This window comes from Mandrillus leucophaeus, unplaced genomic scaffold, assembly GCF_000951045.1.
Source record: "Mandrillus leucophaeus isolate KB7577 unplaced genomic scaffold, Mleu.le_1.0 Scaffold730, whole genome shotgun sequence".
In the NCBI taxonomy this organism is placed as follows: domain Eukaryota; kingdom Metazoa; phylum Chordata; class Mammalia; order Primates; family Cercopithecidae; genus Mandrillus; species Mandrillus leucophaeus.
The window spans coordinates 129,404-143,761 of NW_012107920.1; the positions used below are offsets into that span (position 1 = coordinate 129,404).

At 35.8% G+C, this 14,358-nt stretch overlaps 1 protein-coding gene across 1 annotated transcript in view; it reads left to right on the plus strand.

Moving 5' to 3' along the window:
• The window catches only part of FBXO33 (F-box protein 33), a 32,390-nt gene extending 18,855 nt beyond the window's left edge, over positions 1-13,535 (plus strand). Inside the window, exons 2-4 of the mRNA XM_011965618.1 lie at positions 8,670-8,780; positions 9,322-10,007; positions 11,428-13,535. Coding sequence (XP_011821008.1) covers positions 8,670-8,780; positions 9,322-10,007; positions 11,428-11,699 — 1,069 coding nt within the window. The 3' untranslated portion in view covers positions 11,700-13,535. The remainder of the gene's footprint in view (positions 1-8,669; positions 8,781-9,321; positions 10,008-11,427) is intronic.
• Positions 13,536-14,358: the final 823 nt, after the last annotated feature.

Genomic DNA, 14,358 nt, shown 5'->3' on the forward strand with positions numbered 1-14,358 from the left:
TTGCTTTTTGTGTATGAACAAAGAAAGTGGTTTTTGAGATTAGAATCTACTTCTAATGAAGATGCTGTGAATGTTGTTGAAATTATAACAAAGGCTTTAAGAATATTCCATAAACTGAGCTGATACAGAAGCAGCAGAGTTTAAGGGGATAGAGTCCAATTGTAAAAACAATCTCTACTGTGGATAAAAAGCTCTTAAACAGCATGCTACAGAGGATCTTTCATGAAAAGAAGAATCAGCAGATGCAACAAACTTCATTGTCTTATTTTAAGAAATTGCCAGTCACTCCAACCTTCAACTATCACCCTGATCAGTGAGTAGCTATCCGATATTGGGGCAAGACATTCTACCAGCCAAAGATTACAACTAGCTGAAGACTCAGGTGATTGTTAAAATCTTTTAGCATTAAAGTATTTTTTAGTTAAGGTATGTATATTGCTTTTTAACTTGAAAAACAAAAAATTATTTGACTTTCTTTATTTCAATATTCACTTTATCGCAGTGGTCTGGAAGTGAACCTGCAATATCTCCAAGTTATGCCTGTAGTAGATACACAAAAGATAAATACATAGCACTACAAAAAAATCATCAAATCACAAAGGAAGATAGCAAGAGAAGAAAGGAATGAAAGAACTACAAACAAAATGACAATAGTAAGTCTTTACCTATTATTACTTTAAATATAAATGGATTAAATTCCATCATCAAAAGTTATTGAGTGGCTGAATGAATTAAAAAACAGGAACCCACCATGTGCTGGGTATAGAAGTTATATACTTATATCTTAGAAAATAGACTTTAAGTCAAAAACTGACACAAGAGACAAAGTCATTATAGAATGATAGGGTCAGTCAGGAAGACATAACAATTATAAATATATATGCATCCAGTATCAGGGCACCTAAATACATAAAGCAAATATTAACATACCTGAAGGGAAAAACAAACAACAATATAATAATAAAAGAAGACATCAAGACACCACTCTCAACAATGGATAAATCATTTAGACAGAAAATCAGTGAGCAAACACTGGATTTTAACCAAACTATGGGCCAAATGGACCTAACAGATACATACAGAACATTCCATCCAACAACAGCAGAATACACGTTCTTCTCAAGCACACATGGAACATTCTCCAGGATAAATCACATGTTAGGCTACAAAACAAGTCTTAATAAATTTAAGATTGAAATCATGTCAGATATCTTTTCTGACCACAATAATATAAAACTAGAAATCAGTAAAAGGAGGAAAATTTACAAATATGTGGAAATGGAAGTCAATAAATATTAAAAGGGAAGTCATATAGATTGATATATTAATATCTAATTAATATAAATGATATGTTAATATCAATATACTAATTAATATATAATTGATCTATTAATAATTGATATATTAATATCAATTAATATAATATTAAAATGGAAGTCAAGACCGGATGCCAGTGGCTCATGCCTGTAATCTCAGCACTTTGAAAGGTGAAGGTCAAGAGATCGAGACCATCCTGGCCAAACATTGTGAAACCCCGTCTCTACTAAAAATGCAAAAATTATCTGTACGTGGTGGCGTACACCTGTAGTCCCAGCTACTCGGGAGGCTGAGGCAGGAGAATGACTTGAACCTGGGAGGCGGAGGTTGCAGCGAGCCACGATCCCGCCACTGCACTCCAGCCTGGGCGACAGTGCGAGACTGTCTCAAAAAAAAAAAGGGGGGGGGAAGTCAAATAATATTTTGATACAAATAAAAATAAAAACTTACCAAAACGTATAGCAAGTGGCAAAAGTAATACTAAAAGGAAAATTTATAGCAAAAAAATGTTAAGAAAGAAGAAAAGGCCAGGTGCAGTGGCTCACGCCTGTAAGCCCAGCACTTTGGGAGGCAGAGGCACACGGATCACAAGGTCAGGAGTTTGAGACCAGCCTGGCCAACATAGTGAAACCCTGTCTCTACTAAAACTACAAAAAATTAGCTGGGTGTGGTGGTGGTTGCCTGTAACCCCAGCTACTTGGGAGGCTGAGGCAGGAGAATTGCTTGAACCTGGGAGGCGGAGGTTGCAGTGAGCCGAGATCACACCACTGCACTCCAGCCCAGGTGACAGTGCAAGACTCCATCTCAAGAAAAAAAAAAAAGAAAAAAAAAATTCATACAACTTAACTTTAAACCCTAAGGAATTAGAAAAACAACATTCAAAGCCCAAAGTTAGCAGAAGAAAGGAAATAATAAATATTAGAGCAGAAGTAAATACAGACTACAAAAAGCAGTAGTAAAGACTAACAAAGCCGGGTGTTGCTTTTTGAAAAGATAAACAAAATTGACAAACCTTTAGAGTAAGACAAAAGTCTCAAAGAAGTGAAAGAGGAGACATTACAACTGATGCCACAGAAATACAGTAAGACTATAAGAGACTCCTATGAGCCTTCATTTCCAATAAATTGGATAATCTAGAAGAATAAATAAATCCCTAGAAATATAAACCTTCCAAAACTGAATCATGAAGGAAATATAAAATATCATCAGACGAATAACAAATGAGAGTGAATCCATAATTTTTAAAAACCTCCCCCCAAAAAAGAAAAACCCAGGACTGGATGGCTTCACAGGTGAATTCTACCAAATATTTGAAGAAGAATTAATGTCAGTCCTTCTTGAACTCTTCCAAAAAGTTGAGGAAGAGGGAACGCTTCTAAACTCATTTTATGTGCCTAGCACTGCTGTGATACCAAAGCCAGATAAGGACACTAACAAAACTATAGGTCAGTGTCTCTGATGAACATAGATACCAAAATCCTCAACAAATACTAGCAAACCAAATTCAACAGCACATTAAAAGGATCGTACATCCTAAATGGGATTTATCCCTGGAGTGCAGGCATGGTTCACCATATGCACATCAATAAATATAATATGCCACATTGTAACAATGGATAAAAATCATGACCATGTCAATAGATGCAGAAAAAGCATTTGATGAAATCCAACATTCTTTCATGATATAGCACTCAAAAAATTAACCATAGAAGGAATGTACTTCAACATTATAATAAAGTCCATATATGGCCATGTATGACAAGCCCTTAGCTTAACATCATACTCATCAGTGAAAAACTGGAACCTTTTCCTCTAAGATCAAGAACAAGATGTGGATGCCTGCTCTTGCCACTTCTATTCAACACAGTATTGGAAGTCCTAGCCAGAGCAATTAGGGAAGAAAAATAAAAGCATCCAAATCTGAAAAGAAAAACTAAAATTGTCTGCAGATGACATGGCATTATATATAGAAAACACTAAAGACACCACCGAAAAAAAACTCTTAATAAACAAATTCAGCAAGGTTGGTGGATGTAAAACCAACATACAGAAATCAGTTGCAGTTCTATACATCCCACAGGAAATTAAGAAAATCCCATTGACAGTAACATCAAAAAGAATAAAATATTTAGGAATAAACTTAGCCAAAGAGGTGAAAGTCTTCAGTTTTACTGATGAAAGAAATTAAAGCAGATACAAATAAATGGAAAAATATCTCATGTTCATGATTGGAAGAAATAATATTGTTAAAATCTCCATACTACCCAAAGCAGTCTACAGATTCAATGCAATCTCTGTTAAAACCTCAGTGACATTTTTTACAGAAATAGAAAAACAACCCTAAAATTAATATGGAATTACATAAGACCCCAAATAGCCAGAGCAGTCTTGAAAAAGAACAAAACTGGAGGCATCATACTTCCTAATTTCAAAATACATTACAAAGCTACAGTAATCAAAACAGTATCATGGTAGCATAAAGATGGATGTATAGACCAATGGAGCAGAAGAGAGACCCCGTAAATAAACCCACTCATTTATGATTAACTGATCTTTGACAAGGGTACCAAGAACATAAAATGGGGAAAGGATAGGCTCTTCAACAAATGGTGGTGTGTAAACTGGAAATCCACAGGCAAAAGAAGGAAATTGGATCCTATCGTAGACCATGGCCAGAAATCAAAGCAAAATGGATCAAAGACTTAAATATAAATTCTGAAACTGTAAAACTTCTCACAGAAAACATAGGGGGAAAGCTTCTTGGCATTGGTCTTGGCAATGACTTTGTGGTTTGACACCAAAAACAAAGGCAAAAGAACCAAAAATAGGCAAGTGGGACTGTATCATAATAAAAGCTCTGTACAGAAAAGAAAACAATCAACAAAATTAAAAAGCAAGCTGAAGAGACTGAGGCAGGCAGATTGCTTGAGCCCAGGAGCTCGAGACCAGCCTGGACAACATGATAAAACCCCATCTCTACAAAAAAATACAAAAGTAGCTGGGTGTGGTAGCATGCATGTGTAGTCCCAGCTGCTTGGGAGGCCGAGGTGGGAGGATCCATTGAGCCCAGGAGATCGAGGCTACAGTGAGCCATGATTACGCCACTGCATTCCATCCTGGGAAACAGCAGGACCCTGTCTAAAAGAAAAAAAAAGGTGAGATAAAAGTAAGGAGGTTGAGGCGTAGATCACCTGAGGTCAGGAGTTCAAGACCAGACTGGCCAACATAGTGAAACCTGTATCTACTAAAAAAAAAAATACAAAAGAAAAAAAAACAGGTGTGGTGGTGCATACCTGTGATCCCAGCTACTTGAGAGGCTGAGGCAGGAGAATTGCTTCAATCTGGGAGCCAGAGGTTACAGTGAGCCGAGATGGCACACTGCACTCCAGCCTGGACCACAGAGTGAGACTCCATGTCCAGAAAACAAAGAGAAATAGAAGTTAAATATTAGCAAAACATCTATCAAGGTAAGAGGTTAATATCCAAAACATATAAGTAACTCGTATAACTCAATAGCAAAAAAAACAAATTTAACCTAATCTTAAGCAAAAAACAAATAGATATTTCTCCAAAGACGACATACAAATGGCCTCCAGGTATATGGAAAGATGCTGAGTATCATTAATCATGGAAATGCAGATCAAAACCACAGTGAGATATCAACTCACATCTTAGCATATCTGTTATCAAAAATAAATTTAAGGCCAGGCTTGGTGGCTCACGCCTGTAATCCCAACACTTTGGGAGGCCGAAACAGGCAGATTGATTGAGTCTAGGAGTTCAAGACCAGCCTGGCCAACATGGTGAAACCCTGTCTCTACTAAAAAATACAAAAAAAGTTAGCTAGGCATGGTGGCGCACACCTGTAGTCCCAGCTGCTCAGGAGGCTGAGGTGAGAGAATCGCCTGAGCCTGGGAAGTTGAGGCTGCAGTTAGACAAGATGGCGCCCTGCACTCCAGCCTTGGCAACCGGAGACCCTGTCTCTAAATAAATAGACATTTGTGAGGATGTAGAAAAGTTGGAGCTTTTATACAGCTGTTTATGGGAGTGTAAAATGGTGCAGCCACTGTGGAAAGCAATATGGAGATTCATTAAAAATAGTACTGCTGTATGATCCAGTAATGGAATATTTCTGGATATGTATACAAAAAGGTTGTAATCAGGATCTCAAAGATACCTGCACACCCATGTTCAGTGCACCATTATTCACATTAGCCAATATAAGAAAACAATCCAAATGTCCACCAAAAGATGAATAAAGAAAATGTGATATATACATGCAATGGAAAAATATTAAGCCTTAAAAATAAAGAGAGAGAAATCCTACTGTATGCAACAACCTGGATGAACCCACAGGACATTATGCTACGTGAAATAAGTCAGTCACAGAAGGATACATACTGCATGACTCCACTTACGTGAGGTATCTAAAATAGTCAAACTCCCAGAAGCAGAGAATAAAATGGTGATTGCTAGGGCTGTAAGGAGAGAAAAATGGAAAATTGTTAATGAATATAAAATTTCTGTTCTGCAAGATGAAAAATTTCTAGAGATCTGTTGTAAAGCATAGTACCTATTAGGATTGTGTTGAGTCTGTTGATCAATTTGGGGAGAATTGACATGTTTACAGTATTGAAACTTCCAGCCAACAGATGTGGAATTCCATTTACTTAGATCTTGTTTGATTTACTTCAACAATGTTTTGTGGTTTTCAGTGTATAGGATTGATACTTCTGTTCAGTTGATTCCTAAATATTTTGTATTTTTGATACTACTGTAAATAGTGCTTTTTTAAATTTTAATTTCCAAATGTTCATTGCTAGCGTGTAGAAATACAATTGATTTTTATATATTGACCTTGTATCATGTGACCTTACTCAACTCATTAACCTTACTAAACTCATAGTAGCTTTTTTTAGATTCCGTAGAATTTTTGTGTAAATGATCATGTAATTGGCAAATTAGGACACTTCTGCTTCTTCCTTTCTAATCCATATTCTTTTTATTGATACATAGTTTTATGGAGTATAGTTTTAATAGCTGATTTAAATTCGTTCCCTAAATCCTTCATCTGCCATTTCTGAGTATATTTCTGTTGATGGTTTTTTCTCCTAGTTGTGAGCCATGTTTCCTTACCACTGTGTGGACTCTACTGCTTTCCAGCGGTACTCTCTTCTTCAGCCTTGTAGTTTTGCCCCACATGTGTACAAATCATTACTCAGCCAAAAACCTGGGTAATATGAAGTCTTTGCAAATCTGTGAAGCTCTCTGTGTACATTTCCTTTGTCTCTGGTACTCTGCCCTAAAATTGTAGACTGCAAACTCCCTAAAATCTCTGTCTCCTCCACTCAGACTACCAGGCTATGTTGTAACCTGAAAACTCTCTCCAGGCCATAATCTCAGGCAATTATAGTACACACTTCATTTTTTCCCCATCTTCCAGGATCAGAGTCCTATATTGCTTATTGTCCAGTGTCTGAAAACAATTATTTTATGTTTTGTCTAGTTTTATAGTGGTTTACAGAAGGAAGGCAGTTGTCCTTGTTTAATTCTTTGTAAAAGAAGCAAAAGTCTCTTCCATATGTATTTTAATACCACCAAATAAATGAAAGTTGAGTTGAAAGGAGGAAAGTACTGAGATTATATGACTTGCCTGAGTATTATATTAGGAATTGAGTGTGATATGTTTTTTCTACTTTATACAAAACCTTATATTCTCCAAAGCCAAATACCCACTTTTATGGATACTTGTCCTTCACAGCACTGAATCACTATTGTGTCTCTAATATATAGCACAGTTCCTGGTACTTCGTAGGCCCTCAGGGAATTGTTGGTTAAATGAATAAACGAATTAATGATAATTCCTCAAGCTAAATTTTAGAATCATTGGGCTTTTCAGTGCAATTAAGGTGATTTACTTGAGAAAATGTGACATACCGTCAAGAAATGGTATTTTTCGGGCCAGACATGGTATCTCATACCTATAATCTGAGCCCTTTGAGAGTCCACTATGGGAGGATTACTTGAGCCCACAAGTTCAAGACCAGCCTGAGGAACATAGCAAGACCTTATCTCTACAAAATATTACAAATTATCCACATATTGTGGCACATGCCTGTGGTCCCAGCTACTCAGGAGGCTGAACTGGAAGGATCACTTAAGCCCAAGAGGTTGAGGCTGCAGTGAGCCATGATCATACCACTACACTCCAACCTGAACAACAGAGCGAGACACTGTCTCCAAAAAAAAAAGAAAAGAAAAAAAAGAAAAGGTATTTTTCATTTATTTAAATCTTGTATCACTGTTGTAGCTGATATATTTTTTTAATTAAAATTATCCCATTTTATGTTATAAATGGAATGTCTAGTTGGTTATTATTGGACTCAGGAGTTTTATCTTTATCCATTTGTTTTTCTCCTATTTTATTTACAATTTTACTATTAGAAAACTATATGTTTTGTAACTAAAATTATCTAAAACCAAAAGATTTTTACATCATTTTCTTTTTTAGGTAGAGTCTGTCTCCCAGGCTGGAGTGCAGTGGCACGATCTCGGCTCACTGCAACCTCCGCCTCCCGGTTCAGCTGGGATTACAGGCGTATGCCACCATGCCCAGCCAATTTTTGTATTTTCAGTAGAGACAAGGTCTCGCCATGTTCGCCAGGCTGGTCTTGAACTCCTGGCCTCAAGCGATTCCCTGGCGTTGGTCTCCCAAAGTGCCAGCCAGGACTACAGGTGTGAGCCACTGCACCTAGCCTTACAGAGTTTTCTACTTCCCTGTTCATAAGCTGTATGGTTTGATCATAAAACTGGAGAAGGTTCTCTTTAGATTTTAGTTAAGGAATATTTCTTACTGAGTAGGTATCTTCAGGGCAGTGATTTACCCTGGAGCATTTAACATGTTAACTAAATTAACTGGTTTGAGGAAATGTTTATATTGTAATTATCATCTCTATAAAATTTAGAGCTTACATAGTTTGTCATATGTCATTGTGTTATTTATCCCTAAACCCTATAAGGTAGGTATTGTTACTACTGATGAAGAATTGAGTCTCAGGCACATTAAGAGACTTTTCCATGGTCATTATAATATTCAGTTCCTGAACTAATCTTTATACCGTAGTCCTTGTTCTTTAAAGCTTTTGCCACTTCTCCTGTATCATGTTGCTTTGTATGTATAAAGAAATCTGAATGTATGTATAAAGAAATCTGAAAGTACTTAACTGGATTCTAAGTGAGTTATAAAATAGAAACCTTGCTAGAATATCCCCTTTGCATATTCTTATTTTTTATATTTACATTTTTTAAGTATAAATTATGTAGAAAATCATTTCAAATGATTTTTCTTGTAGGAACCTTCAGAAGTTTAGTCTTTTTGGAGACATAAGTGTTCTACAACAGCAAGGAAGTTTGTCAAATACATACCTCAGCAAGGTGGACCCTGATGGCAAAAAAATTAAACAGTAAGTTACATGGTTAATAGAAAGGAGGTTGTACTATTTATTAATAATGTGTTTTTCTAATAAATTATGAGATACAAACAGAAGAGTAATGATTTTTTTCCTGAAAGGAACATAGGTCCTGGAAATGTTTTAATGATGAAATACAGTGATCAGCATCTGCCATTCCATCTCATAAATCTTTAAGACAAATCAAATAACTTAGTGAATAATTATTGCTATTTAAAATTATTTCCCTACTTGCCTTTGCTATAACATAAATTGTGTGTCATCATACTTTTCTACTAAACGGGTATAAGTGGTGCTTTTCGTGGATGAGGAGCATATTTCTGTGTGTTTAATAGATCTGTGTGTTTAATATACCTTTTCATTACATTTTAATGTGAATTTTAATGGTATTTACTGTGGGTTGAATAGAAATTACCTAATGAGGAAAAATAGATCTCAAAATTGCATGCTTTTCATTGCCTATTTTCAAAAGTCAGTGTTAAAAGATTAGAACTGAATGTTAATGGGATCACCGTGGCATGTGTTTTCCTTATAGAATTCAGCAACTGTTTGAAGAAATCCTGAGTAATAGTAGGCAACTGAAATGGCTGTCCTGTGGGTTTATGCTGGAAATAGTAACGCCAACATCACTGTCATCTCTCTCTAATGCTGTTGCCAGCACCATGGAGCACCTGAGTTTACTTGACAATAATATTCCTGGTAACAGCACTCTTATTACTGCAGTTGAACTGGAGCGATTCGTGAATCTGCACTCACTTGCCTTGGATTTTTGTGACTTTACAGCTGAGATGGCAAGAGTCTTAACTGATAGCAACCATGTGCCTTTGCAGCGACTGTCTCTTCTGGTTCACAGTGTTTCCATAATGCACAAGTCTCTGGACAACATGCCAAATGATGAGCATTGGAAAGCCCTGTCACGAAAGAGCACCAACCTTCGGGTCTATATAATGGCTTTTGATATCAAGAGTGAAGATATGTTAAAGATTCTGAAACCCAGTGTACCACTAGAGAGGATTCATTTTGATAGCTATATCACTTGTGTTTCAGGGGCTATTGTTGATCTTATATCCAGGCAATATGACAAGTTCCTCACTCATTTTATTTTAATGAATGATGTGATTGACACGTCTGGTTTTCCAGATCTTAGTGACAACCGAAATGAAGATCCGTTGGTTTTATTAGCATGGAGGTGCACAAAGCTCTCTCTTCTGGCAATTCATGGTAGGTGATTTTGTTCATTATAATCTAATACTGGAATTACACCGAAAACATTTTATGCCAGTAAAGAGATAGCACTGACCTTTATAGTATCAAGAAATCTTGTATCAACTTGATATGCAGATTCTTATGCTTTCTAAAGCTTGCAAGATAGATCACTTACAAAAGGAAAATCATATTTAACCCTAAGTGTTCTGCTCCAGCTTCCCTGTTACTTTTTTGTCCATCATTTGAATGGCGCTATTTCAAAAAAAAAAAATCAGTGAAATTAATTTAACTGTCTAAGAAAGCACACATACCTGTGGTAGATACATTTCCTCTAATCACCCGACCCCTTAAAACATAGCACGGGGGAAGAGAACGTATTATTTCTTTCATGCTCACTACCTCATCTTTTAGGTTCTTGGTATCAAAGTATTAATGTGTGTAATTTTTTTTAACGATGGTTCCATTGATATGCTTCTTTCATTTTAATGTGACCTGTTCTCATTTGGATGGAGAGTTGGTATTCTGACAAATAAATTTACTTCCTTTTTGGATACTTGTAAGATAATTACAAAGTAGTATATAAGAATGTCTTAAACTCTCTTATTAGCTATCTTACCAGCACTGTTTCATTATTTTTTTTTAGCGTCCCTTTGTATTTGGGAATGTATGTCTTGCTTTTCAAGTCTTGCTTTATGCCAGTCGTCAGAGGTGGTAGAAAAGACTAGATCAATACTGAAAGTGGTAAACACAGTGGGGTAAAGACATATCAGGTTATTTAAAAGTTAATTTAAGCCAGTCTTTTTAAAGCCTTTTTCTTCTTGAAGCTAAAGCTCCCCACATTCATCTCCCTTTATTCCTTCCCAGTAGTAGTTATTATTCTGAAGTTGGTATATATCATTCCCATGATTGTTTTATAATTTACATATTTGCTACTGACAATTAACAGTTTACCTTTAAAGTGTCACTTCGTAACTTTGTGAAGCATTATAAGAGATGATTTTTCGCAAATGAAAAATACATTTACCACATGTGGTTAACAGATATGTGTATTTTCGCAAATGAAAAATACATTTACCATATGTGGTTAACAGATACGTGTATATATGAACTAAAAATTTCATCCTTATGGTACATCGTTACCCAAAGCTGTAAAATTTATTTGTATATACTTTAAATGTCTATTTTACTGAATGAAGTAGTATCATAAAGGATCTAATCATAGATTGGTACTCTTGAACACAACTTGTAGCCTTTTTTTTTTCTGGGCTATACAACCATGTTTCCTATTCCAATTTCAATGTATTTCTAAAGGAAAAAGACCAAAATGGTAAGTGAGATACAAATTTGAAGCTTCTCTAGAAGCTTTGAATGAGGAAAAGACAAACTTATCAAAGAGAAAAGGAAATGACAATGTTGTCTTTTGTTTATTTTTCAGGTTACACGGTGTGGGCACATAACCTCATTGCCATTGCTCGTCTTCGGGGCTCTGATCTGAAAGTGCTTGAAGTCACCGAAGAAAGCATTGATTTTGACCAAGGTGAACTGGCCGACCAGGATGTAGATCCAGTGCATAACCTTATTGAGCAGGTATCCCTGGGCCTGGGTCAACCTTGGCACGCAGTCATGGACATCGAATCACTCAGTGTCTTCACTGAACCAAATCGTCATTTTTACAGAGAGATGCAAAGCTTCAGTGAAGACATTTAGCTTTTTTTTAAATGTAGAATTCCTGTGGTTACATATGCAAGTAGGGTCCTATTATGTTTTTTTTTTTCAGTAGTGTGAATTAATCCTTTTGTGCTGTGTTTAATCAGTATTAGCTTTATAGAATTATATATGTATATTCTACTTCTTGATCAAAGAACGTAGTCGGGTATTGGTTTAGAAGTTCAAAGTGACAATGTATAGGGCTTTCACGGTTAATGGACTTGTTACCAAACCTTAAGGATATACAGCCGAAGATTGTCTGAGGTTGCTGGCTAACTTTATTTTTCACTGAGTTACTCTGCCTTTTCGACGTTTTTATTCTTTGTGTGTCAGAGTTCAGAGCTCAGGAGCCAAAATATTTTTATACATACATAGATATATATCCATAGCCTGGTAGATTTATATGCAATGCACTGCATCCATGCATTCTGATAGCATTTCATTAATTTTGATTTCAAATGGAAGATAAATAATATCCCAAATGAATTATCTGTGACACAAAAGTCAAGACTTTAACTTTCATTACATATCTAATAGTCGGTATCACCAGTTACCATTTTGAATTTTGTATAGTACTAGAACATTGCTTAATCGTTTTTTTAAAAAAAAAAAATGCATTTACATAAACATGAATACTGAAATCGTTGGATTTTTTTTAACTATATCTGACATAATTTTATTCATCAATTACATTACACATTCATTTAGCCCAGGTTTCAAATAGTGGGGGAAGAAAGAAACTGTATTTCAGAGTAAAACCTCCTAAAGGAAATAAAAATACAGAGTTGTAAATACACATGCTTGCAAAAACATTAGTCGTGAAATCCCTAACAACAAGTCACTGGATTTTTCTCTGTCAGCACGCGTGTCAGCTGCCAAAGAATAGACTTAATGAAGAAGTGCCCACATGCTGGCAGGGGCCGGCCCACTCTGGCCAGCCAGATACTGCTAGATTGTAATATTTAAGGTCGAATTTCGACCTGTGGTACACAGCTGTGCTGTGGCTCAGTCAGCAACCTCAGAACTCTGAAAAAACAAAACAAAAAAAAAAAGAAAAAAAAAAAACATGCACCTGTTTCACTGTGAATAGTGAATGTAAAGGAAAGAAAGGAAAAACTGAAAGCTTGTTCTATCACAGGTATGAGCTGCTATGATACATGAAGAACATTCCATGAAGTATGTTTTAAAACCTTGTTATATCTGAGAGGCTTTAAAAGCCTATTAACTGTTTCAGGGCAACCGCGGTACAGACGTGGTCTCTGTGAGACTTCCACCTGACCCCAGTTTTAAGTGGTACGAATGTTGTGCATTTAATGTTAAAGGACAGTCTGCAATAATAAAGTAAGTAGCCAACCTGGGTGCCCAGCAGTGCTGAGACCTGGCTGCTCTATTGTAAGCTTTGGAAACACAATTTATGCAACAGATGTCCAGATATGATTCTATTTATGGAAAAAAGTTTATATGTGTTTTACAAATGGTTTTACCATCTTATATTAAAATGACCTTTTGACAGGTGTGCACTGTTTTGTCTCCAGTGAGCACATACCATGCGGATTTTATATGTACATCAGTAGTGTGAATCCACTGGCACAGTGTGTGTAAATGCCAGATGTGGTGAGATTTTATCTTATAAATGTGATCAGATAAAATAACTCCTGACAGAAACTGTAAGGAAACCAGCTGAATGTTTGACCTGATGACTGATGTTGTATGGTTTATGTTAAATGTATATTCTTTTAATCAATGAATAAAGCATTAAAAATGATCATTGTAATATATTTTATTGTATATGAAGCATGACTACTTTTAGTGTTAAATAAATTGCAATAATCCTTACATTGTGTATAATAATGTGTTAGTATTCTGGTTGTATTCTGGTGCAGCAAAGCTTAAATTTGAGAATACATTATAAAAAGTCTTAGCTGAATAGTTTGGAGAATTTTTTTACAAAAATTCACTTTGACAAAATACAAGCTTAAAAGCAAACACTGGATTTCTTAGCCCAAAATCTCAATATATTATGCACCTAGAATACATTATCAATATGGTAAAAATTTATAGACTAGAGGGGCTGTTTTTTAAAAGATACCAAATGCAGAAATACTTAGATATGGTAATATTAAATTCTTCATAAACCCCTATATTCCTTTATTTTGGTATTCTAATCTCTGTTCTTGGTTGTTGAGACTCACAGCTCTTATTTATAGGAAACAAAAGGACTTCTTTTCTTCCTTCCATCTTCCCTTCCTTATCATTCCAGACATTGACTCTTCCAGGTACTGCTTTATCTTGGAATAATCTGGTGTTCACAAATAATTGTCCTTATACTTACCACTTCATTACTTCCTGGCCACATCTAACTCCTTTGAATGAATCAACATGTTTAAGTATGTATTTAAGACATACCCAAAATGTATGAAAAAGGAAAATCTAATGTGAATAGCATGCAAGTTAAGGTCATTGTAGTGAAGCTCTAAATTTTGGAGGCTTGACATCTGTTTTCCAGTCTAAGCTCTGGCTCTACTTGAGCACAAACACCTCTTTCAGTTTTGGTTTCCTCATCTCTAAAATGAAGGATTGGACTTGTCTAGCTAAAATTCCGATTCTTCATTGAAATTTTCCATTGCTGTTAGCTCAGTAGCTCACAGATACACGAGAT